Source organism: Anser brachyrhynchus, assembly GCF_964034855.1.
Source record: "Anser brachyrhynchus genome assembly, chromosome: 16".
Lineage (NCBI taxonomy): Eukaryota > Metazoa > Chordata > Aves > Anseriformes > Anatidae > Anser > Anser brachyrhynchus.
Window position 1 is genome coordinate 14,326,733 of NC_137734.1, and position 25,151 is coordinate 14,351,883.

At 43.7% G+C, this 25,151-nt stretch overlaps 1 protein-coding gene across 2 annotated transcripts in view; it reads left to right on the forward strand.

Moving 5' to 3' along the window:
- The window catches only part of TOP1 (DNA topoisomerase I), a 67,098-nt gene that overhangs the window by 32,632 nt on the left and 9,315 nt on the right, over positions 1 to 25,151 (forward strand). For both annotated transcript variants that reach the window (XM_080557643.1, XM_080557642.1), the window contains 10 exons: positions 8,345 to 8,471; positions 9,077 to 9,132; positions 11,823 to 11,918; positions 13,192 to 13,267; positions 14,287 to 14,384; positions 18,253 to 18,368; positions 21,692 to 21,813; positions 22,508 to 22,630; positions 24,159 to 24,346; positions 24,921 to 25,065. In XM_080557643.1, the coding sequence (XP_080413769.1) occupies positions 8,345 to 8,471; positions 9,077 to 9,132; positions 11,823 to 11,918; positions 13,192 to 13,267; positions 14,287 to 14,384; positions 18,253 to 18,368; positions 21,692 to 21,813; positions 22,508 to 22,630; positions 24,159 to 24,346; positions 24,921 to 25,065 (1,147 nt within the window). The remainder of the gene's footprint in view (positions 1 to 8,344; positions 8,472 to 9,076; positions 9,133 to 11,822; positions 11,919 to 13,191; positions 13,268 to 14,286; positions 14,385 to 18,252; positions 18,369 to 21,691; positions 21,814 to 22,507; positions 22,631 to 24,158; positions 24,347 to 24,920; positions 25,066 to 25,151) is intronic.

A 25,151-nucleotide genomic window follows, 5' to 3' on the forward strand; every position in this document is an offset into this window, starting at 1 on the left:
TTCCTTTCACAAAAGGACGCACCTGTGTGGATAACGTGACTGAATGCATGTTTTGCAGGGTTGTTCTTTGAGGCGTATTTTGGGAAGAGATTACATGATATTGCCTTGCCCCTTAGGCCGCTGCACAGGGTGGGACAGTTCCCCAGGCTGAGCGCACAGCTTGCAACGTTTTTCCATAGCGTTACCTGCATTTTGAAACCGACACCTTAAAAATTAATGTATTGGACTGCTGAATCATGGAGGTGTCATGCAGGGAAGATAACGTACGCAGAAAAGTGTGCAGTGCTCTGGTTGGATCCATCTTTCAGGAGTCTTCTAAGATCTGCACTGCCCCATTCGTGCTCAGTCGTGCACGAGGCATGCGGCCACTGGCGGTGCAAGCCCAGCTGTCTTCTAACAAACCTTTTAGAAATAACTGACCCCATAATTGAAATTTAAGCACTTCCTCTCCGAGTCTTTCGATTCAGCTGTCATGCATGTAATTCCATGAATATTAAGCTGTGCCTGTAAGGGTTAGAGTTAGGTAACAATTGTCTTATGGAGGAGATAGCCCAACAGCTCACAGCATGGGGGTGGAGGAAGATCTGTGATGAGCATGGAATTACTTAGAGGGGAGTTTCTGGAAGGACCTGAATGGAGCGTGTTCTTGTGGCCCGGTGACTGCCAAGTGTTGATGTGGAAGGTGAGACTCCAAGGATGGCAGAGAGCAGACTAATGAGTTACTGGACAGGATGGGGAAGGACCGGAGCAAGCTGCAGAAGTGTACAGTTAGAAGTCCTGTCTTTGAAAATGTGGAGTTTCATCCTAATACAAAACCTGGGGTGGTTAAACAGAACGTGAACCTGGGAGGGGGCAAAAACCAACAGCATCCATCGTGAAACTCCTGCTGGCCCTGCACATACTCCTCGATGAACTTCAGTTATGGCTCTGTTAATACGGTTGCTGTACCAAACTACTTCCTTGGACAGAACCAAGAGTAAATGAGAAGTCTGGGTTTTAGGATGGCCTCTGTGACTGTGAGACTGGTGTGCAATAGTTGGGAATCATTCCAGTGACTGTCAAGCGCCTCTCGCTATCTTACTGCTAAGCAGACAGCTTGCAATGAACAGGTTAAGGGGACTATTGATCACTTTGCCATTTTTAATAGCTTTTGATTTTTACCAGCAGTTGGAGGGGAGGAAGCTGCTTTGCAGGGAAATACTGGAGAATTGTCCCCTGTCTAAAGGGTTGTCTTTGCTGTGATGTAACAAGACAGAGTTGTTCTTGGAGGAAGATGTAAAGCACAGCAGGTGAGCAGAGGCAGTGGCTGGTAGGCTCTGAGTGGCTCTGCCCTGCTAATGAGAATCCCAATAGCCATACGTTTTGCATTTGGCAATTAAATGTGAGTGAAAATAGCTGTTACTCCACTAGAAATTAGACAAAACTTACAAGGTACCAAGAATGTGGGATTTTCCAGTGGTTTCTACCTGTACGGGGAGTTCTTACAGCATTTGATACAAACCTCTTGCTAAAACTGAAAAGGAATCTTTTAGAAAATTTTCTTAGATTAATCGAATTGCACTTAAATCTTGAGAAGTTCCATTCTGGACTTCAAGTCATCAGCTTTTATATTGCAGGAGATGTTCTGTATCTTTTTTAGCTCTTAAAGAGGTTGAGCTGTGTGTTAGCAGAAATCCAAGCCGTTGTTGCTGGAGAAACTTGGGCTTGTACCTGTGTGATGTGTTGTGCGGCGTGTGAAGCATCCCCTGACTGCTTCCTGAGAAGTTCGGTATTGCGTCACGCATCTCATGCAGTTTTAGAGCATTGTCTGGTTGCATCCAAAGCAGATCATTTTTAATGTCTGTCTGCGGTAGTGTCACCATTTCATCTCCTGCCTGGTACTAAAACAAGGTTTTTAAAATAAAACCTACGTCAAGAAGGCAGAAAAGCTCCCGAATAAATGTTTCCTGTATCCAGACTTTGAAGGAAGGATCTACACTGTCAAGATAAATCCCAGAAATACCTAAAATAGATTATCTTAATTTAATATGGCAGAAGTGTGTGGACTGGGATGTGGAACTTCCTAATTTTGCTTCTTGCTTTCTTCCATTCCCACTCAGAAGATGACACTCCTGTACCTTAATCACTTCCTTGTAGCTGTAGTGAACTGGGAGAGCCTTCCTGTGCCTCATGAGGGTCTTCTCAAAGATCTTTCACCCTCCAAGAAAGTGTAAAGCCCATAAGACAAAACTTAGAGAATAAATCCACATCATTATCAAGCAGTCGCTATCAAGCAAAGTGTTTTCTTTTGTTCCTTTTCTCAACCCTTTATTTCCTGGATCCCCAAAGAAAATCTTACACACACTCATTAAATATAAATGTCGGTAGTTAAAAAAAATAAAATGAAACAAATCTGATGTGGCAATAGGTTTCTGATCTCTGGGAGACGAGCATCTCAAACAAGGAGACCGTGTAAAATAATGAAATAATGGTCCCTTTGAAGCCAAGGCATGTAAGAGATTGGTGTCGAAGTGTTCACAGTAATGAGTGTCTTTCTGCTGGGTGTCTTGGGCTTTGCGTGGAGCGTGGCCTGCGCCGTGCAGAAATGGCTGTGACAGTGAACGGGAGTAAAGGGGCTCCTCTCGCAGTGCCGATCCCTGCTGTCAGTGTGACAGGCATCTGAGCTGCAGGAAAAAATCCTCTGTCAGATTGCATATTCCCTTCGTTTACAAAATCTCCTGTGATCACAGCTTGAGATGAACAGAAGCAGGGAACATACGGGATTTATAGACCTGATCTTCACTGGCATCTTCTGAGTTTTGTGGTTTTGCTAGGAAAAACAGATCCAAGGCATTTGCTTGTGGTGAATGAAAATAAATTTCAGTTCTGGCATCTCACACACCTCCTGACGGATTTATTACGTGATCCCGAACTGCGAGGAACTGTGTGCATCTGGGGCACGAAGAGGCAGAGAGATCTGCCTTAGGGTTTCAGCGCCCCTGTTCCCCTAGTGTGGGTGTTTCGGTTTTTCTCCCCCTCTTGAGCGCACAGTTGACCTCCATTAGCTTTCTAACGTGATCCCTTCTAGTAGCAAAAATTTCTGCTTTTTCATTTAACGGTGTACCTGATTTTCTAGCACAGGCGTAGAAAGTACTTGCTCTGCCTGATCCTCATCTCAGTGTGCGAGGAGTGTTTGACTTCCGAGTATTTTTATCACCTATTGATTAATGCAGCTTTTTATCTCATTCCCCTTGCTGAAAGCTTGATCTCTTATCTGTGAGCACCGAAGGAAAGACTCCAGCTCTGGGAAAAAATGGCTTCAGATTTTTACCATGCTGCTGAAATCCCAGCAGAACTGTCGAGGCTCACGTGCTCATACCCCGTAATACCATACGACAGCTCTCTAGCAGCGAGCGCTGAACACTGCAAGGCAGCTGAAAACTTGGCCTTTGCCGGGGTGCCTCCTGTTCCTGAAACTCCCCGCACAGCCAGCCGGTCCTTGGTATGCGTTAGTCTGCACGTGAGCCCATTTTTCCATTAGTACCGTGCTACGTCAAAGGAGACACGGGCCGCGTGACGTAGGCTCTGTCCCTTTGTGTTTTTAGATTTAGCTAAAGTCACAGCTTCCTTTTATTTTACGCTTCAGTTGTGCTGCAGCAGTTAGCGAGGAGGCAAGCGGAGCTCTGCTCGCGGCAGGCTCTGCGGCTTGCTAGTAGCAGCTTCTCAGTCGCAAGCTAATTACAGCTGGGAAAATGAGAGAGGAAAAACAAGAGACGCTTTAGATAAAGTACCCTTCCCAGCTTGTGATTCTGAAGCTGGAATGGAAGAGGGCCTGGGAAGGGATTATTAACGTACATGAATGGCACCTGAAGAATGCAGCGTTGAATTACGGCGAAGCTGTTGTAGTTCGGAGAAGGAAGCTGTGAGCGGCACATCTGCCGCTCTTTGGAAGCACTTCCCACTCGCGGCTTTCCCAAGTGGTCGCAGCCGAAGCAGCTGCTGCCAGGTGCCTGCTCTCCCTCCCTCTCCTGCCTTCCCGCGGGCATCCTCGCCGGGCACCGCAGCTGTACTTGCAGGGGAGAGGGTCGCTTCCGTTAGGTTTCTTGCCTTGGGCACGCCATCCTGAAAGCTCCAAGGCCTTCCAATGCCCTTGCTCACGCTAAAGCTCTGAGGCAGCACGCTAGCAAAAAGGCTGCAGTGCGCTAGGAGATGCACTGCTACTTGTCCGCCCTTTGTCTGAACTGCGCCAGTGCCACGGGATGTCCCTGGGTGATGCAATCTCTGGTTCTGCCTACCCCGTGGGGGTGTTACGGCATCCTACTTGCTTGTACTTTACGTTAAAAATGAAGAGTGGAGCAGGTTGGCAGCATTAAGCACTGCCAGAGGGGCAGAACTTGGAGTGCTGTTGCGGTGGTCCAGTTGTAATGGCCGGGGTGCAAAGGAAGGTCTGGTGCTGCCGGCACGGCTGGGCATTTCTGAACCAGCGTGTGAACAAGTGTGTTGTCACCGTTGTCCTCTCGTCAGGCTCACTTGCAGTGAAATTGCCTGTCTTCTGGGGGTTTTGCCGTCCTACCTCAGTGACTCGAAGCTGGTTTGTTGGCAGAAAGGTATGTGCAGCAAAGGATCCGCAGTGCTCTGAGACGGGGATCCAGGATAAAAAATATCTGGGTGCCTGTGGTATCGAGCCCTTCTTGTTCGGTTGTTCTGTCTGTTTGCTTTTAAAGAAGAGTGAGTTTTTTCCTCCAATTTTGAATTGGCAAGGAAGACAGACTTCAGATCTTTAAATTGTTCCCAATCCCTCCTAATAATAGCTTTGAGGATGTCTGGAAATAGCTTTCTGATGGAAGGCTGAAGCCTCTTCTTTAGGGTAAGGATGGCATCCTGTTGCCTTCTCTTTTCTTTCGAGATTAGTGTGGTGGTTAAATTGTGTTCCCCTGGAGGCTCGCATAAGTGTCTTAGCTAACTGAAAGACCAAAGCTGCTCAGCTTGCTGGCTGAAGTTGGTATGTGACAAACTTGCTTTGCTTTTGGAGAAAAATAACTTATTTTTTTTAGGATTGTTGGTAGATGACTTTGTTGTCAGTGTGTTCCCAAACGAGCTTTATCAAGAGATGCAGATTTCAGGCTCTCCCAGGGAAGAGTAGCACATGCCTTCATCTCTTCGTGTCACCTGGGGAATTTCTTCCAGCCGCATACCAGGGCCAACAACCAGGGCCTCAGGTCTGGCCACCAACACTGTTGTTTTGAAAACGAAGCTGCGGAGCAAAACCAGAGACCGGCTTATCTTGGGTTATCTGAGCCCGTGTTGCTTCAGTGAGAAATCTGCTTCGGTGCTTGCTGCAAAGCAAAGAGGAAGGATGGTCTCGTGATTTATTTAAGAAAAACAAAAAAAAAGAGGACAGACTGAATCAGGAATCCAGGCTTCTTGCTTCTGACTCCAGCGATGGTAAATGTTAGCTTTAGACTGCATGCTGCGTTTCACTGGTGGCCGTGATGGTGGCCCTCTCAACAGGGACATCATTCAGGTTTCTACTGAAGCAACCAAAAGTTTTTAGCACTTTTTTCTTCCCACAGTAGCGTGTAAGCATTCGGCACACGTAAAGACTGTCACTGCTTTTCTAGGCCAATGGGATTTTCTGCCTTTTTCAGTTTTAGCTTTGCAGGTGTAGATTGCCATCTATTAATCTGCTTTTAGTCACATTTTGTGTACTTCCTGGGCTCTACTCAGCACACTGAAAGCTAGTGCTTTTGGCTGCCAGTGAGAATGAGTATGGTGCTTCTGAAAACTTACCTTTTTAAAAAAAATAAAAATCTTTCTATTCCAAATTCCCAAGCAACAGGCACAGTCATGAACTGTACCCTAGAGTGCTAACCCCACTGATGGCAGTGGATACTGTGCTTTGGAGATGCAAACTGTTGACAGAGTAGAACATGTTATTGCAAGTTGAATTTAAATACCAAATAAGAACAATAAAGTGTCAAAAAGGAGATGTAAGCAGGCTTACAGAAAGCAAGATGGATCTAAGCCCTGTGTTTCTTTGTTTTTGTTTTTCCTCTGTATGATGGTACACGTTTGTAATTGAAATACTTTAATCTTTGGTGAACGAGGTGCCTGTCTTGCATACAGATAACAGAACAAGGTGTCAGGTCAGAATTTCCAGACTTTTGAGTTTAAAAAAGATTGCTAACACCCATGGGGTTTTGTGCTTTCGGTTGCTCAGTGAATCTAGTTGAAGCAAAGGAAGAACGAAACGGGTATCTCGAGTCTGAGATACCGATGAATAAACAGGATAAGGAAACTGGAACGTCTAATCTGAGCGAGAGTAGCAGGCATCTCCTGGATTTCTGAGGTTCAGTGTCAGGATGTTCTGTATGTACTTGCATGTCTTGATCACACCGTGTACACAACACGATCTGCTGGGTAAGAATAGTCTGCAGTTGTTGAACCTTCACTCACAGCCAACATGTGGTGCTGTGCGTCTGCCTGCAAGAATTTCTAGAGTGCCAGTGGCCTTCTAATGTTTAGGCATTTCACTTTGGTTTTATATGTAGTATAAAGAGAAGTTGCTAGAGAGTTAAAAATGAAACTGGTTTCTCTTCCTACTGGTCTCTTTTGATGCAACACAGTATATGAATGTACTGATTTCCTCTAGAGATTAGTTTTCTTACTTTATCCACTTGGGTTTGGAAGGCCAGCGTGTATTGATTGGAGTATGCGCCACCCTAAGCTTGAATAATTGAAACCTTTCGTAGGTTCAGGGCCATTTGTGCTGTGTTACGTGAGGTTCTGAACCTCGCTGGACTTTACACTGCAGCTGGGTGTGGGGTGACGTGTTTGTGACTGGTTGCCTTCCTCTTAGTCACACGCAAACGTTACGGGAGCTGGTTAACATGCTGCTTGCTTTCTGTAGGCATCAAACATCCAAGCCTCCTGCAGTCTTTTTTTTTTAATAGAAACAAGACTTGAAGCCTATGTCTTCTTTAAACCTCCCCCTGGCATTCCAGGCTTGCTGTTTTCCAGGGCTGTATTCTCCCAGGTTGGTTTGGGCTTCACTTCAGTGTTGAAATAACCAAAATAAGGAAGCTGCCTGCTTCTGGTACAGCTTTGCGTTAAATTGCGTCTTCTGAAGGAGAAGCAGACCGTCCCAGAGAGCAGCAGGGATGGAGCGTGCTGTCAGATGCAAGTGTGAGGAGGAGTGTGAACTGCCAGCGTGAGGAAGGCAGTGGGCTTGGTGCCTAACCATGCCCAGCAGAAGAGAGCCCAATTTCCACTGTGCCTGTGGCTTGCTTGAGCCTGCTGTGATGCCAGAGTACCCCCAGCCATACATATGGGCGTGTATTGGAGGCCCATTGAATTGACAGGCTTCTTGTTTGGCTTCTACAGCAGTGCGACTAAGCCGCGTGCTCGGTCCTTGCAATTTGTACCGTGAGTATGGTGAGAGCATTTCCTCGTTTTCTGGCTCCAACCAGTCATTCCACAAGAAACTCGTTTTCATTTGTAAGCAGGGATGTTTCCTAGCTTGCTCTCTGGTTGATGGGAAACGTTGGAAAATGCGATCGAAATTTACCCAAACGTCTCAGAAATCAGAAAGGGGTGAAACTGAATTTAAAAAGTACCTCAATTTTATTTTCCTTGGGGGTATCTTTTTCCTCCTTTGCGACTTGGGGCATTAGGCATGCAGTGCTGTAACGTCAGGCTGAGCTCTAGCAGAGCAGACGGCCTTGGAGGCTCCTCTGGTGGGTGCCCATCCCCGTCCCGGCCTGCGGAGCCAGGGCACTGCCGCGGTGCTTCTGGGGCCCAGCTGCTGAAACAGCTCCGAGTGAGGACTGCGGCGTTATTCCTGCCTTTTCTGTTTGACTTTGCATAAACACAAGGACACCGCATATCCTGTTCGCTCTGGTTTTCCCATCTGTTTGAGAACAGTAGAGATCAGCGATTTTCTCTTGGTTCCAGAGGAGGGCTGTTAAACTTGTTGTCGGAACAAAAGCTCACATGGGCATTGACAGGATGGACAGCTCTATTGCAGTGACCTTTTATGTGGACGTAAAGAAGAAAAGCAGAGACGGTGGGAATTCAAGCTGAAGCATTGTACTACTTTAAGCGTAGCAGTTGTGGATTTCATTGGCAGTCCAGGCTGACGGGGTTTTCCTGATGGGAAGTGGTGGCTGCGGTTTTGTGGCGCGTTCCTCTTCCTCCTGAGGAAAATGGAAGACATGTAGCAGGAGGCTGGGTTGGATCTTCCTGTTCAGGCTATCACTGACGTTTTGGGGTTGGTAATGATGTGGGCTCTCTTTTTACCATTGGGGGGTCAGTGTGTTGGTTACATTGCTTCGGGTGTCCCCAAACATACACTCTTGTCTTGCAGTGAGCACAAAGATTCCTCGGAAAAGAAACACAAAGACAAGGAGAAAACCAAACACAAAGATGGCAGCTCAGAGAAACACAAAGACAAACACAAAGATAAAGACAAGGAGAAGAGAAAGGAAGAGAAGGTAGGTGTCTCCTGTGGGACAGATGAGAGAATGGTTCTGGTTTATACTGCTGAATGGTGAAAAGTCAGTGGGGTGCGTGTGGCTTACGCCTCAGAGTTTTTATTAACCTGGAGAAAGGTATCCCGACGCTAATGACTAGAGAGAGATGTGTTTTGTGGAGTGCTAGATGAGAAGATACAAGGGCTTTATCTGCGGGTATTGGGAATGGAAACAGTTCCTCAGTGGAGCTGCGTCTGCTTGCTTTACATTTTTCCATGTTAGTATTTTTCACTTTGCCGAGCTTAAATTCAGAGACAAGAAAGGAAAAAAAATCTTGTTAATCTCATTCCTTCTGTATGAGGACAAACAGACAAGCACTGAATGTTGGACTGATTATACACTTCAGTTCCTTCCATAGCTGGGAGTCAAGGGCCAGAAAATACTGAATCAACTAGTACTTACAGAAAATGTTGGCTCTTTGGTGCGTCATGTTGTTCTCAGGACTGCAGGGGATAAAGGTACCCTTTGGTTCCTTCAGCAAATTAGGTATCCTGCCTGTGGTATATGTTGGAAAAACAAGGTGCTCTGGGCAGCGCTAATCAGCTCCTGTTTCTCTTGTTTTTCAGATGAAATCTTCTGGCGATATAAAGATAAAGAAGGAAAAGGAAAATGGTTTCTCCAGGTAAGAAACAAGCTCTGTGATCTGAAAAAAGTAGCATTTTTGGCTTTTTAGTTGCTCGGTTTTGACTACTCTCACATGGTCTTGGGGAGAAAATTGTGAATGCTTTTGACCCCTTCAGATGATATATCCTTCCCATCTGAGGGAACTGGTAATTGATCCACTGACTTAGTAACTAGAGATGAAGCTGTTGAACACCTGGTGTCTGCCTGCACTTGCTGGCTTTGTCCAAGTATCAAATAGTTGATTTCTGCTGAGAACAGATTGAACCATGGAAAAATTGATAGTTGGACTTGAAAGCACCTCTGTTGTAGTTGTAAAAATGGGTACTTGAACCCTGCGAGTAGTCTTTTGGAGATGGGACCTTGTAAAGGCAGTCCAGATTGCCTTTGAGTGTCTTTCATGTAAGTGACTAGAGCCTAAAGCCTTTCCGGGTAAGGGAAATGGTTATGTAAAATGAGGTACCTTCAGAAAAATTCTAATGTCTGCTAAATTCCTCCTACTTATAGAGCTTCCTGGACTTAGGTGTTGGATCAGTCATCACTGAATAGCTTCATTAAAATCCCGAAGTGAGCAATTGTTAGAAAAATGTTTTTTCTTAATATTTGACCAGCTAATATCTGCCACTTAACCAGTGGCTGGATTTGGACATTCTTAAGGTGGTGCGTCTGGTCCACTGACATATTGGAGATGTATCGGGTGTGATAGATGTGTCTGTGTGTGTCCATATCTGTTTTCAGGATGTGTTTTCAATCATACCCAGTTCTGAGTCCACTTAGAAAACCAATAATTAAAAAAACCCTTCTTGTCTCACCATGTTCTGTGGATGCAGAGAGTTTGGGAGAAGGCATCTGTCTAGCTGGTGCCTGTTAGTGATTCTTTCCACATTTTGAATGTGCCCTCATCCGTTTCATTTTCTTACTCCTGTTTAAAAATGCAGACTCTGTAGTTATGCTTGGCACAGGAAAGAGGCGCCCTCTCCAGGCCTTTTGGAGGATACTCTGGAAATAAAGCAATGATGTTTAGGTGGTTTATGGTGTAGGAGACTATTTTTATAATGCTTTCTGACCTCTACCATTTGGCAGAATTTCATGCATGTGCTAGCCTTGTCAGGGACATTGGATGTTCTCACGTCAAAGTAACTGGGCCTTCTTTCGGTCTGAGTGTTTTCTGTGTTAAAAAAAAAAAAAAAGCCTGGAGGAATCATCACTATTGTGCCTTCTTGAAGGCCAAGATCTGGCTAAGAGCAATTATTCTCCTGCTGAAATGTTCTTTTACAAGTTCAGATGGTTTTGATTTTCTTCTTTAAGACTTGGGAGCATGAGCAATATTACAGCCTCGGGAACAATGCAAGTCAAGGTTCAGCTTGCTCATGCAGCTCCTTTCTTTTAATATTTTCATGCTTTATTTCCCACTATTGCAAAACATTGGGAAATGTTTCAGTATTAAAATAGATAAAATTCCTAACAGCTTAATAGACAGTACTACTAGGTTTCTGCCTGGAAGAGAAAACAAATGGGACAAATCTCTTTTACCATAGATGTTTTGCAACTGTGTGCGTGCTGCAGACTCGTGTCTTAGTTGATCATATGTGATGCCGCTGAAATGGCTTCTTACAGTAGCACGGATCTGTTTGCTCTGAGTTGCATCTGCCAGCACTGCAGTGGCTTTACAGCTGTGAAAGAGCAAACTGTCTTGTTCTGCTTCATGGACACATTACCAGCTAAAATAAGACTCCAGAATGTCTCTTGCTGTCTGTGATCTACAAAGCAAAATGCTGCTTTTTTTTCTCCCACTCCACCCAATCGCAGAACGCGTGTGTTGACTTGGAAACTGAGTCAATTTGATACAGAAATTTTGGATTGAATATGAATAGGAAAGCCCAAGATGGCAGTTACTTTTTGTACCTGAGTAGAGTATCACTAAGTGCTTCAAAATGTAATTTTGGACTCTTTGCGATGTCTTTTTATTTATGAAGATAAGTGGAATGCTTCTGTGAAATCTAGAAATAATGAGCATGTTTAAAGAGAGGGTCTCTCTACCCACTCATACCGTATTTTTCTGCTATTACTGGTGTCTGGGGGACATTATGGCTGAAAGCGTTGAGCCTAATTTAATATTTGTGGTTTGAGAGGAACAGGATTGTTTGCTTCCCGCAGTTTGGATAGTGAAAATAGACTAATCAATTTACCTTTGCCAGATCTTTGTTTCCTTCTCTGCTTTTCATATGCCTCAATATTTAGTTGGCAAAACATTCAGGAGAATAGCTTTCAAGTCTCTGCTTACTTGACAATCTTTTATCAGGCTCAGTAAGGATATTGGGCTGAAACTACGTAACGTCCCTATGTGACTACACACATGCACGGATTTCAGTTTTGTTTTAGAAGTGCTGCAGTTGTTTTTACTCAGAACCTCAAAGAAACAATGAAATCCAAGCTGTTTGTTGAAACCGATCTCTGCGTTGCTTGAGAAATAGCAAATGTGTAGCTGCTGAAAGGCTTTTTCCTTGTGCTGTCTGTGGAAGTTCAGAGAACGATGCACCTCAGGTGTTTGGGGTCTGAGGAAGACAACCCAGACCAGAACTGGAAGGACGTGTCTTTTTTTGCAGATTATCATCTCTTAAACTGAGGTGGTGCTGGTTGCTATGAATCTTACTGTTTGAAGTTTAGAACCACCTTTATTTCTTTTTGTAGTCCGCCACGTATTAAAGATGAACCAGATGATGATGGGTTTTATGCTTCTCCTAAAGAGGACTCCAAACCACTGAAGAGACCTCGAGAAGATGATGAGTAAGTGGCCTGGGTACTGGGGACTTGAATGCTTGCCTTTAGTTTTAAAAGCAGAACACTAAGGGAGCAGGTAGGATATCAGATATTCAACATGTGCTGGTTCAGATGTGGGACTGAAGATCTGAGACCAGTTGCCTTGTGCTGTGAGAAGTTCTATGAGCAGGGCAAGGGTAGTATTTGTGCTGTCTATGGAAAAATACCATTATCTGCTTCTGCAGATAGTGTTGGAAATTACTGCAGTGTTAGTAAATAATAATAATAATAAAAAAACACGCAGAAGGTAAATGGAGAAAAGACAGTGATGAAGACTGTAAAGCCTAAACCTGAACAAGTGAGGTATTAGTGCTAGCTAAGTGGCTGCAGTGGTTTCTGTTGGATGAGGAAACAACTGCTCAAGAGGAAGAAAACGCAGTCGGCCTATTCAGGGTAGGGAGGAGGTTTGCATGCACTGCTTGACATTCCCTTTAAAAAAGTTCTTAATACGTTGTGGGTTATGCTGAGGGTTTGTCTAAATCGAAAGAAAAATACACATGATGTTTGATGTATAATAGCCCACCCAGTAAATAAAAGTGCAGCTCCATCGTGCTGTGATCTGTCACCATCCATGTATGTCCAACTTTCAGATGGTGTGACCTTGTTAGAGGTCTCGAGTTAAAGGGTTGGAGGAGTTTAACCAGAGCGGCATTCTGTTCCTATGTGGTAGTTCTCAGTTTCCAAGAGAGACGGGTGTGACATCTTTTCTTTTGTGTAATCATTTGCTGCCTTCTGTTAAGTTTTCATGACCTCCCATCTTGTGCCTGCAATGGAAAGATTAAGAATTTGCCAGCAGTCAATTTTGCTATTGTTCAGACTAGTGGGGGATGCAAAAATTGGGCCTTGTGGGCAGATCCCAGACTGATGACTAGAAGAGGGGCAGCGGGTTGGAGGGGAACATGCCACTAAGCTTTTGCTGATTTATCCGATCCCATGCAATCACTGGGTGGCTGCTAATGCTCTTGAATGGGTTCTTCCTCAAGGAAGGTTTTTGCTTCAGCAGTCTGAAACTTCTGGACAATTATTTGCAGCAACAGCCCATGTTTGTTTGTTTTCTATAGGCTGTTCTCCTAGATAGGGATTATTCAGCCTTCTGAGAGAGCAGGGCACAAAATTATGTTCTTTAGAGATGAAATATGCCAGTAATAGTATGAACTTGCACACAAGTTTTGTATGTGTAGGATTTTATTTTTATACTCAAAAGTTGATTATTTTCATCAGCTAGTCTCTGTTCTTACAGTGCTGAGTACAAACCCAAGAAAATCAAAACAGAAGACATAAAGAAAGCAAAGAAAAGGAAACAAGAGGAAGAAGAGGTAATGCAGAAGACAAGCTTATTTCTTGCAAGAAAAGCAAGACTGACAATTTGGTGTTGAATTATGTAGAGCAGGGGGAATCTGATTCAAGGGAAAAAAGGCAGGGACCAGTCCTGGGACAAAGCTGCGTGTGGTAGATCCACTCTGATGGTGTGAGTTAACTTGTCTGTGCCATAATGGATAAAGTCAGGAGACGTTTCTCTCCTACACGTAAAACAAGAGATGGAGAAGATGCCTCTGGAATGTGAACTCACGGCCTGTTCTTGGCAGTTCAGTCTTTCTGTTAAGAAGCTTGCAGAGGGTAGAGGAGCCTTATTAACAATATCTGGTAGTTGCACAAATGATGTAGCACAGTTCAGGAGCAGAGGAGATGAAACCTAGATTAGCTGCTAGAAAGACACTTAAAGCTTTTAGGTGAAGCCTAGGATGGAAATTAGGAAAGGGAGTTGGCATGGAGATGTTAGCCATAATTTGAGACTAAAGATCTGTGTTGCTGCATCTAGCAAAGACACCCTTGCGAAGCGCATGTTGCAAGCAGCCTCTGGTAGCATGGTTTATTCTCTAGTTTTTAATAGAAGTGTCTCTATAGTGAACGTATGCCATACATTCCCAGAAGCCACCTTACAGAGCTACAGCTGTGCTTTATAGCATTTGCCAGATTAGATACAACTAATGCAGGCCCAGGAGGGTGTTCCTATAACTGAGCAATCATGTTACTGTGGCCCAGACTTGCTGCTTATCAGGTGAGGCACAATAACTGGCTTTGTGCACTTAACATGCCCCACTTCTACAGCAAAATAATTTGGCTTAAAACTTTGAAGTGGGGCCATCAGTAGACTGACTTAAGAAGATGGTCTAAGAGCACACTTAGGTATTTAGGCCTCAGTAATTCAGTTGTTTGTGGCCAAACTAATGCATCCCAAGAGACGGTTGTTTAGTTTTAAAGCATCTTTTCCTGGGAGAAGAGGAAGGAGTGGAATGTGGTAGCTTGTTCCAACAGCTTCTCACTCATTTTACAGGACAGCAAAGCAAAGAAAGCTAAGAGCAAAGATAAGAAAGTTCCTGAGGCAGACAAGAGAAAGAAGCCGAAAAAAGAAGAGGAGCAAAAATGGAAATGGTAACTATATATTGATGATGTCTGCTACCCTCTGCACCTGCACTTTCCCTGTTACCTCCCATGCTGACTGAGTAAGCACATCTGACTTTTTGTTGATTCATGAGGATTTGTTCTGAATAATTGGCTTACTTTCTGGTAAGCCTTAAATAAACTTCTCATTGAGGATGTTCATCCTCTCAAGTAGAAGTGAAAATCCCTTTTTTGCTATACCAAAGAGAAAAAATGTTTCTGTCTGTAGAACAGAGAGGCTACCCGTAACGATTAGCTACTGATGTTCTTGTGCCCAGAACCTGGCCCTTACTGACACTCTTCAAAGCAATATGAAAGCTTGTGAGCTTGGGCTATCAGCAGGAATGTTATAAATGTGTGCAAATGTGTTAGCTGATATGGTTCTGATGTAGCTTTATTTTAGTAGGTCTTCTCTGTGTTGTATAAGGCTACAACATTGAGTGTCCACTCTGCTGTTTGAGTTGGATGTCAAGTGTGTGTCTCACAAAACCGGTCCTGTCTCAGGCACAAGAATAAAGGCTGGTCAAGTGACCAGTTAAGCTTGGGCTATTTGGAAAATGAATTTTGAAAATAAGCTTTGAATGGAAAGTGCTTTCTTGCCCATGATCCTAAAGTAAAATCACTAACTGACGTTGTTTTATTTGGCACTTAAATTTTTAGAGCCTTTTCTAATAGATCTGAACTTCATGGTTTGTGTGGAAGACAGTCCTACGCTGCATCAGTAGTCCTCTATGAGAAAGATGCTAGATTTTTTTTAAACTATCCATAGTAATATAATCTATTGTTAATGCTAGATTTGAGGAACTTGTGTGTTTTGAAGTTATTACTTGTGTGTTTTGAAGTTCAGACCTTAGTACTTCCCTAGATTTACTGTGTATGTGGTTTTCAAAAGCGTATGTGTTTTCTGCACTCCTGTAGTCTTCTGTAATGTGTTTTTATGACCTTTTGGAGAAGATGTTTCCATGAGCATTTTCTTTCCGCAGATCAATTGGCAGTTCTAAATAGATCTGTGGTGTCAGAGGATTGCAAAGGCATTCCCTTAAATCCTTTCAGGCTCAGTCTTTCACATGTGTACACACGCACATGCACACACCCTTATTGTCTCCATTATTGATTCACCTTTAAAAAAAAATCTTCTACATTGTTCATAGTCTGCATATTCCTTTGATTGCTACAGCTTCCTCAAATAGAACATCAGCACTTGAGTGTTTTTTCGTACTTGTCTTCTCTCCAAAATTTAGTTTTCAGGCCTTTCCCTGTAACTGTTCTGTTTTTTTTTCTTAGTGGTCTGCTTTTCCTCGGTCCCTCTGACAGCATATTTTCAATGTGCTTTGACATTGAAGGAACTTGAAGTGAGAGAAAGCCACCGAAGGTCTCTTTAAGCCTAATGATCTGTCTTTTTTGACTTTGTGTCAGCTCTCCTTGCTGGTTCTGTCTGACTTTACTATAACTAATACCACAGCTCCTTTTTATTGTAGTCTGTATCCTTCAACAGCAGAGCTGTGCTGGAAAGCCTTACAATTCTCCCCTCATCTGCCTCGGCAGCACAATTCCAGGTAGATGTGTTAAGCTCTGAGATTTGTGCTTACTGTTGAGGGGAAAACTGCCTTTGAAAGCACGTTTTGCAAAACCTGGCAGTAGGTAACTGCATCCTTCTGCTGATGGTTCGTGTCATCCATCTGCGGCTTTGTATAGCATGTCTGCTGGACAGGGTTTCATCTGCACTTCAATTGCATCTCTTAAGGGCATTTTATGTTCCATCTGAGCCAATTTTCTGAAAGTCTGATATCTTTTTTTGGCTGCTTCCTCAAGCGCTTGCTGCCTTGATCATTTTCATCCTCACTTACATGGATGCTTGATGCTAGCCGTTCCCAAGGCATTGGCATTGTTCATCACCACGTGGGGATCTTTCTTAGAGGTCGTTTTCACACCCTGTCAGCGTGAAATATGAGATCCAGAAGCACACCTTACGAGCACTTCTCCCACCTTGCGTTACAATAAGTTAATTACCTTGAAAGAACATATCCCTGAGGTACATTCTGTTTTTTGTCAGAATTTTCTGTTTTCATTCCAAATGAAAACCAGTCCTAAACTACCGTCCTGAGTCACCCTGGCGTTCTTGGATTTGCTGCGAGGTTTAAATAAGGAGCCTGTGTGACTGATTGGCACAGTTTCTGCTGAAATTAGTAAGGTGGTTTTCCTGATAGATACCATTCTCCTTGCTCCTGCCAAAACATTTGCAGAACGTTGCTCTAGGAGCAAGAGCTACCACAGGCAGGTTTTTTGTTGTTTAAAACCAAATGAGGACGAAAAAAGGGCTGAACTCAGGAGGCTCGCTTCTGTCTTTTGTCTTGATGTTTACATACGAGGTTTAAGAAGGTGGAGGTGGGGCTGAAAATGATTTGTGATCTCTTTGTGGCAAACTTTCTGGTAGTTGTGGGTTTAGAAACCACCGTATGGATCTCACGTTTCCTTATAGCCCTCCCAACAGGCGTAGTATGCTTCAGCTATCTAATTACCTTAGAATTACCTTACCTAAAGAAAAAACTCAGGTCTAGTGCTTCAGTCAAAGGTGGTGCCTTTCTAGCTAGAGTAAAATACTATCTCATACAATTGTTGTTCTTCCTAAATTGCCGACATACAGGGACTGCTGAAGCATTTTGCGTAATTTCTAGCAGAAGCTCTTTTCTCCAAACAATGCTCATCTTCTGTACGGTGGCCATGACGTCTCATTAGGAATGAAGTATTTAATTGTGCGTCACGCTTCCGGAGATGCATTGCAGTACGTGTGCATTTCTTCTGGGTGCAGCAGCAGCTGAGAAGGAAACTACTCCATAGGGCTGGCACGAGGGGGAAGTTTAAAGTTCTTATATCGTCGTGGCTGCTCAACAGAGTGGTCGGGGTAACTCAAAGACTGAGCACTGTGACAGGTTAATGGTCTTCCAGTTGATTGATCACCAAGGTAAAACAGCCTGTCTCAGCGGGGGATCCTGTGCCAGCTGTATGGAGCAGGAATGTTCTGGTAATCGTGGAAGAAGCGGAGAGGGGAGGGAGTATGGAATCAGTGGCTTGGGCACAGGACACCAGGAGCTGGGGGAGGAAGCGGGCCTGGTGGGACTCCTGTCCCCTGTAGAGGAATTGCTGACCCTGTGAGTTTGTTCAGCTGGAACGTGGGATTGGCGGCGCCTACCTTGCTGTGCCGAGAAGCTTGATGTGTCATTTACAAAACACTTTTTATAGAGGTGCTCCAAGGCAAGTTTGCTTTTTTCTTTGCTACTCTGCTTTTCTTCAAGAACGGTTCTTCGTACCCAAAGAATTTCAATGAATTTAAAATGACAAAGCAGGTTTTAGTCTTTCTTGTCCAAGCAGGTTTGTTCTCATTTAGGTCGTAAAGGAACATCTGTTTCTTTATCTCTGCCCTTAATGGGATGCTTGTCCACATCTGAAAGCAGCTGCGTAATATACTACAGTTGTTTGGCTTTGCTGAGCAGGCATCCTGGACCTGATGTTAGATCACAGCTGACTATAATTTGGCATGATCCTTGATGCTTTACGAGACTGAATTCTTCATTTTCTCAAGTTCTAAGCTTTTTCAGCTGTGTCTTTGTGAAAGGAGGAGCAAGTGGCAGGTGAGGACTATGCTGTATCAGATATCTGTGACCCAAGGTGTTCTGTTTGTGGACGTTGCTGTGCTTTTGTTTTTGTTTAAAAAGAAAAAAAGCGTGAATATTTGTTCTTGGCCAGTGTCTGGCACAGTAATGACTGCTTTCTAATTTTCTGTAGCATACTCTTACACCAACATAACAATACAATGAAGACTAGGAATTTAATTATACTGGTTCATATCTTTCTCTTGAAGGTGGGAAGAAGAGCGCTACCCTGAAGGAATTAAGTGGAAGTTCCTAGAGCATAAAGGTCCTGTGTTTGCTCCGCCATATGAACCTCTGCCTGAGAATGTCAAATTCTACTATGATGGTGAGTTAATCTGCAATTCCAGCTCGCACTCTCAGGGCATTGTTGCAATCTTCTGAGGGGATGAGGAGGTGGATTTGTTTCTGTGGTTAGTTTAAGAGAAGTTCTTCAACAGCTTAGAAAAGGGCGGGTCTGTAGAAGTAAAGGGAACAGCCTGCTGAATTGACACGGAGATGAACTTGTTCCTGTTCTGCTGTGGTAAATCTGTCGGCTTCATTAATAATGTGAGAGGGGGTCTGATGCCCAAGAGTAGCATTGTGTAACCAGTACAGTACATAATTAGAGCTACTTCGTCACTGGTCATCTTCAGGCTTGCTTTGTGTTCCTCAACATTATGAACTGAAATTTCCATAATCTGTAATTAATTTTGTGATCATTCCGTGGCATTAATGGAACGAAACTAGGTAGTTTTGTTTTACAAATGATTAGGATCTTGCAGGAATGCAGGGGATCAGCCTGATCTCAAGAATGTAGCCCCCCAGTGTATGTCATGCTCCCATTTAGCTGCTATTGTGCGTCGGAGAACTAATTGATGTGGGGTTCTAATCCGCTGGGCTGACTGGTTGTTAGAGGCTCATGTGGATAGGATTATATGATGTGATGCCTGATGGAGACTGGACTTGATGACCCATGTATTTCCTTCTAGTTCTGTGATCATGTTAAATGAAGGATCAAATTAGCCCAGGATTAAATTAAGTGGGAGGCATTTGAGTGGATGAAAATGTAATTTTTGGCGAAGTGGACATCTGTGCGTGGAACTCTTCCAGAAGCAATGTGATATTTTCATGTGACGTGACACATATTAAAATACTGAGAAATAGGTGGCACTCACTTTCAGCAGCAAGGTAGTGAAATAAACGTACTGCATCCTATTGAAGACCATCTCTAAGCAAACAGCACAATGATCAAGGATGCCCATTTTCCTCTAGCTGTCTTAGGGCTTGATAAGAACTTGTAGCAAGGTTGCAAATATTTCTCTCCCTCTACTGAAGAATATATATGATCTCTCCTGCTGTCTAGAGAAGAAGAGGGGCGAAATATGCTATAATTATCCCTTTCGTGCAGGCAGCAATGAGCTTCTATCTTGCCACCTATTTCACAAAACCTCCTGGAAACGCAGGGATTTGTTGCAACCTCTGTCTTTGTCATGGCAAGAATTGATCAATAGGCTCAAAAATTAGGGGCGGGGATGGATCCTGGCACACAAAGCAATCGCATACATCTTCCCTGAGAAACCGGGGGGGGGGGGAGGGCATCAGATGGCTGATTTACACAGCAGCTGCTGAGACCGCTGTCTGTGCTTACAAGGCATTGTCTAATTTCAAGATTATCCTAGGATGATTTGTAGAGTCCAATAATCACGCTGTGGCTGGCCAGCCAGCTGCCAGAGCTCACTGGAGGAATCCCTCCCTTGCCTGGTGATTGCACTGCAGCGAGGCTGGCCCTGATTTCGTCCAACACGACTGCGGGGCTATTGTCAGTGCTTACAATACCGCGCTCGGGGAGTCTGAAATGCCAAAAGCCATCTTTAAGGGCTTGGCTATATTTTTGAGTGACTATGGGTTAACGAGCTACTGCTCGTACCACAAAGGCGGCTTGAACTTGTGTGTTTAAGGCAGCTTGAACTCGCTGTTTTTCTGTAGATGGACAAGATAACAGTGGAGATGATGGCAGTGGTGTTTGTCACTGCGGTGTGGTCTCTTCTGCCTGTTATGTCCCTGGGTTTGCTCCCTGACTCGGTTTTTATGACAGCAAACTAATGCTCAGGGCTCTGAAATAAATCTGTTGTGTTTTTTTTTAATATATAATACTGTCACTGAGAGCTTTTTCAAACTTTTTTAAAAGTGGGAATTATGTACAAGGAAATCTGTTCTAAAGTGATTAGGTAAAGATGACTGAGCCTGTACTACTCTTTAGGGATTTGGGAACAACTTTGGTCATTTAAGCCCCATAATGTGTTGCTTACTTGATAGCCTCTTTCAAGCTAGACTTGCAGCCTGGAAAAAAAACACTTCCCTTGCTGTCTCTCCCTTCCCCCATTTCCTGTTGTAGGCAAACAAATGTAGTATTTTAGGTTGCAGCTTACAAACTGGCAGAGTTTCTGTTGGTTTTGTTTAATTGTGCGATGTTCGCAGATCGCTGGGAGGACTTTTTGCCTAAGTCCCGTTTTACAAGACTTTATGGATCTTCAGGCTCTATAGAAAACTCCCGTGCTTTAATTTTGGAGATGCTGTAACTTTTCCAACCATGGAGTAAATCAAAAGCATGCTATTTTTTTCCACTAGCATAGAATCAACCGTAGTGTTTCTTGTATTGACTTTTGTGCAGTAAAACAGTCATTAAAAAATCCCCAGGTGTTGACTGCCTGCCAGCCCACGGGGACTTTAAATATTCCTTGCAACTAGCTGGAGATGTGAGTTGCATGCAAAGTCCTTCACGGGGTTCGCTCACATGTTGTCAGGAATGCTGTCTGGACTGAAAAGACGCTCAGTAGGAATGTTAGATGTTGTTGAATCTACAGCTCCGGTGTTGCAGCAGCCTCCGTTCCCTTGTGTCCTAGCCTTTTTCCTTGCAGCAGTTTCAGTTTGTACTGCAGTCTTGCAGATAAGCTGAAATGTGACCTCCCTGCTCACCCAAAGCTCAGTCTGTCTCAAAAATGACTATCTTTTGAGCCTGATTTGGAGATAGAGGAACGCATTCCCACAGTGAAGGACTCAGGCTATTAGCAGAATCCTGACACATTTCCCTGCAATGAAGGCGAATTAAATATTTGGCATCGCTTTCCAGCCTATTTGTGGTGTGTATATATAGGAAGGGCTCTTCCTGGCTAGAAATAGCTAAAGGCTAGAAGGGGTGTTCCAAAGCATGTCTGTCTGTGGGTAGGAGAGGAATACAGAGCCTGTATTTCCCATATGTCTGAGTGCCGGAATATGAATTTTAATGAAATTCCTTGCCTCTTCCACTTCAAACAGCAGTATCTCCCCAGGAGCGTACGCACCACAGGGAGGGCTCAGCACAGGGTTTCCTGCAAGAGGCCTTTTCCCCTTCCTGCCCTGCGTCTCTCAGACCTCACATCAGACTGTTATTGCTTTTTAATAATGTTTAACTTCCAGAGAGGACTTTTTTTCAAAATCTTTGATGGTAGGTCGAGCAAGTGTGTTCCTCTGTTTCTTTTGCCTATCCAATTTGCAGTACTATGTAACGCGTCTGTGAAAAACTTCAGAGTGGTAAAAGTATGCTCTTCTTTAAGGGAGTTACTGTGGCTTCTTTCTGGCTTCAGTTCCTAATTTTACCAGGTGCTTTAAAAATAAAACCTTTCTTTGTAGGTAAAGTCATGAAGCTGAGCACCAAAGCAGAAGAAGTTGCCACATTCTTTGCAAAAATGCTTGATCACGAATACACTACGAAGGAGATCTTCAGGAAAAACTTTTTCAAAGACTGGAGAAAGGTACGCGGGTAGTCTCGGGCTGTGGTGACTGCAGGCGTGGCTGGTGTCTCCTCGCTGCTAGGCAGTGAACAGAGGCTGCTGTCCTAGGCTCCTGCCTAGGAGAGCTAGCTTGTGGCAACTGCAAGTTGCCTCAGGCCTTAGCCATGAGGTTTCCAGTTAGTCCTGCAGCTTCTCCAGGAAGGAAGGCCCTCAGATGTTTCTAAACTGAATGTCAGAATTTTCCAAACCAAATTTGCCTGTTGCGTGATGGGGTTATAGCTGATCTGACCGTTAAATGCTTTGAAGGGCCTTCCTTATAGCAGAAGGAAGCCCTTTCCAAAGACCTAAAAGCCAGACCTTCCTCAGTGAACCTACCAGCCACAAGGTCAAACCTTTAGATTAGATGACCCAGTTCTCCTAGATGGGTTACTGGATTTTACTCCCTCAGAAGTGCCAGCCCCTGTTAGTTGAGAGTGCTTTGCAAGGTGGTACAGCATTGCCCAGTGCTTGCAGAGATGAGGCCATGCATTGTGTACGCCCTGTTTCTTGTCCTTTGCTCTTTGACCTTAGCTGGAGTCAGTATGTACAAGAATTTAGGGATTCTTGGGGGATTACTGTGAGAACCTTTGCATTGTCTCTGTTTAAGCTGTCACGGGTAGGGTGAGCTCTATTATACGTGTATGAAAATGTAAAGCACTACTTTTCTTTCTGCAAGGAAATGACCTCTGAAGAGAAGAGCACTATCACCAACCTCAGCAAGTGTGACTTCACCCACATGAGCCAGTATTTCAAAGCTCAGACGGAAGCTAGGAAACAGATGTCCAAGGAGGAGAAACAGGTATCAGAGGGGATTCTAGGAGACTTCTTGATGCTTAGCTGGCTTGTAAACATCTTAGTGTAATTGTTCCTCTGCCTGCCTTGCCATTTATAAGTCAGTGTTTACTAGCTTTCACATTATTACATTCATGTTAATTGTAGAAATCTTTACTCTGCAGCTTAAGTAGTGCAAAGCACTGTGTTTGCAGCTGAACCTTCATCCTGATTTAAAATGATAGTGATCGGGGTTAAGGCTCCTGATCCTGCTTAGGTAAACAAAGAGAATAAGAGGTGTTATGTTTGATGGGACCCTTGGTCCCTGGCCAGTAATGAGCAGTGTATGCTCAGGTAAGGACAGATTTTTATTTTAAGAGTTCCTTAGGTTTGAAGGGCAAAATTGAGGATAGTGAAATGGATGCCGCAATGATAGTTGTGAGTAAAATATATAGAGAAAAAATCTTTAAAATTAGGTCTCCACTTAATGCAGTTTTGTAATCAAAAATGGAATTTTATTTTCAGTAGCATGGCTACAGTGGCTTGTGGGCAAAAAAGTCGATTTTGAATGAATGAAACATACTGCATGAAACTTACTACAATAAAAGTTGGAAACTGGCCCCAAGTTCTCAGTTGATCCTTTCCGACACTACAGTAATTCTCCTTGGAGTGAGGGGCCTGGTGGCTTGGAATTACAGCCTTTGGGGTCAGGAGTCCTGCCAAAGTAGAGCGCCCATGTCATACTGCTGTTTCGGTTTGATATACATGGGGGAGCCTTTCCTGGTTCCCACTCACCGTAACTATTGAAGTGGAGCAGAAGTGGCTTTTACTGTTAAGTTTCTTAGCTTGTGCACCAGTGCTGTCTATGGGACAGATAGTTTATTTTGGGCTGAGATGTTTTTATTTTTCCCTACTTTTCCTTCCATGTTATTAGAGTTCAAGCACAGAAGTATGCAGTGAAATCTCAGCACGTTCTTAGGAGACCATGTTCTGCCTTTGAGACCATTTGCTGACACAGACTTCACATGCCTTTAGCAGCAGACTGGAGACATTCCTCTGCCTGCTTTCTGATGCTGAGTTCAGACACAGAAAACTTTTTTTTCCCCCTATATAAACAACAAGATGCAATGTCCAGTGGATGTCACCTGCTTGTTCTGGGCTGAATATAGATTATAAACCAGCAGTACTGTGGTGGGGCTGTTGTACTTAAATGGCCTTTGTAGATGTGGTATGTGGTGGAGGTAAATGCTTCTGTTGTGGCAGAGTAGGGCTGGTGAAGATAAATATTAATCTGTTCCACTCAAATACAGGTTTTAAGAGGGTTTTTGTACTTTTTTTCCTTTTTTCCTGCTTGTCTTGTTTCCTGCATCTTATGAATACTTACCTGAGCAGTCTGCTGCCCTGTGTGTTGGTACAGCACTTGGCACGACCGGAGTCTGGCTTTGAGTTGGTCTTCGGTGTTACTGGAGTGCAAATATCAAAAATATTCAGTCTTATTGTGTAGAGATGTGTGGTGCTGGTCATAGTACTTCATCTTTGCTTTTGGCTTTTTCCAGAAAATCAAAGAGGAAAACGAGCGGCTATTGAAGGAATATGGCTACTGTGTGATGGACAACCACAAAGAGAGGATCGCAAACTTTAAGATTGAACCTCCAGGTCTCTTCCGAGGTCGTGGGAATCATCCCAAAATGGGCATGTTGAAGAGACGCATCATGCCGGAAGATATCATCATTAACTGCAGCAAGTAAGCACTGTGTGCTTTGCTTTCTAGTTAGGATAGCTTCTTTTCTAAAAACCAGTAGGGGTTCCTGTGCAAGCATGTAGAGATACACATGCTGCTTATCTTAGATTTACGTGGATAAGAAACTGAGTCATACAAGCAGAGACTGAACAAGACTATCACGAGTTTCATGTAGAACTTTGTCGACGCATTTTCTTCCTCATCCTCATGTGCTTAAACATTCTTTCCTGCTGCAAATGCCTAACATTAATTTTGTACTAGGTAGGTTGTCCTGCTTTGTTAAACGCTAGGGTTTGATGGGCTTCTCTTTGGTCTTGTCCTGATAAGCATCTTCACTATCATAGTGTCCACAAATCAAAGTTGGTCCTAGGAATGTGTTGCCACTGATAGCAATTACACTTGATCTTTTGCTACTCTGATTCACTTGATTTCCCACTTGTTGAAATTTGTAATTACTTTGCCTTGGTTTCTTTGCCTGTGCTTTCTTCATGTGATGGTATTCATTACTTCTCTCCATTTTGAAGCTTAAAAATCTCTTTAAATAGCTTTTTTTTGTTGTCCTCTTAACTCTGTGCAGGGATTCCAAGATCCCTCCCCCTCCACCAGGACACAAATGGAAGGAGGTTCGGCATGATAACAAGGTTACCTGGCTAGTGTCGTGGACTGAGAACATCCAAGGCTCTATCAAATACATCATGTTGAACCCCAGCTCAAGAATTAAGGTACAGATTTAGTTAATAATAAGAAGAAGAAAATACTGGTCATGAAGCAAATGTAGCTGTTGGCTAGGAGAGTGATAGGAAGTAAG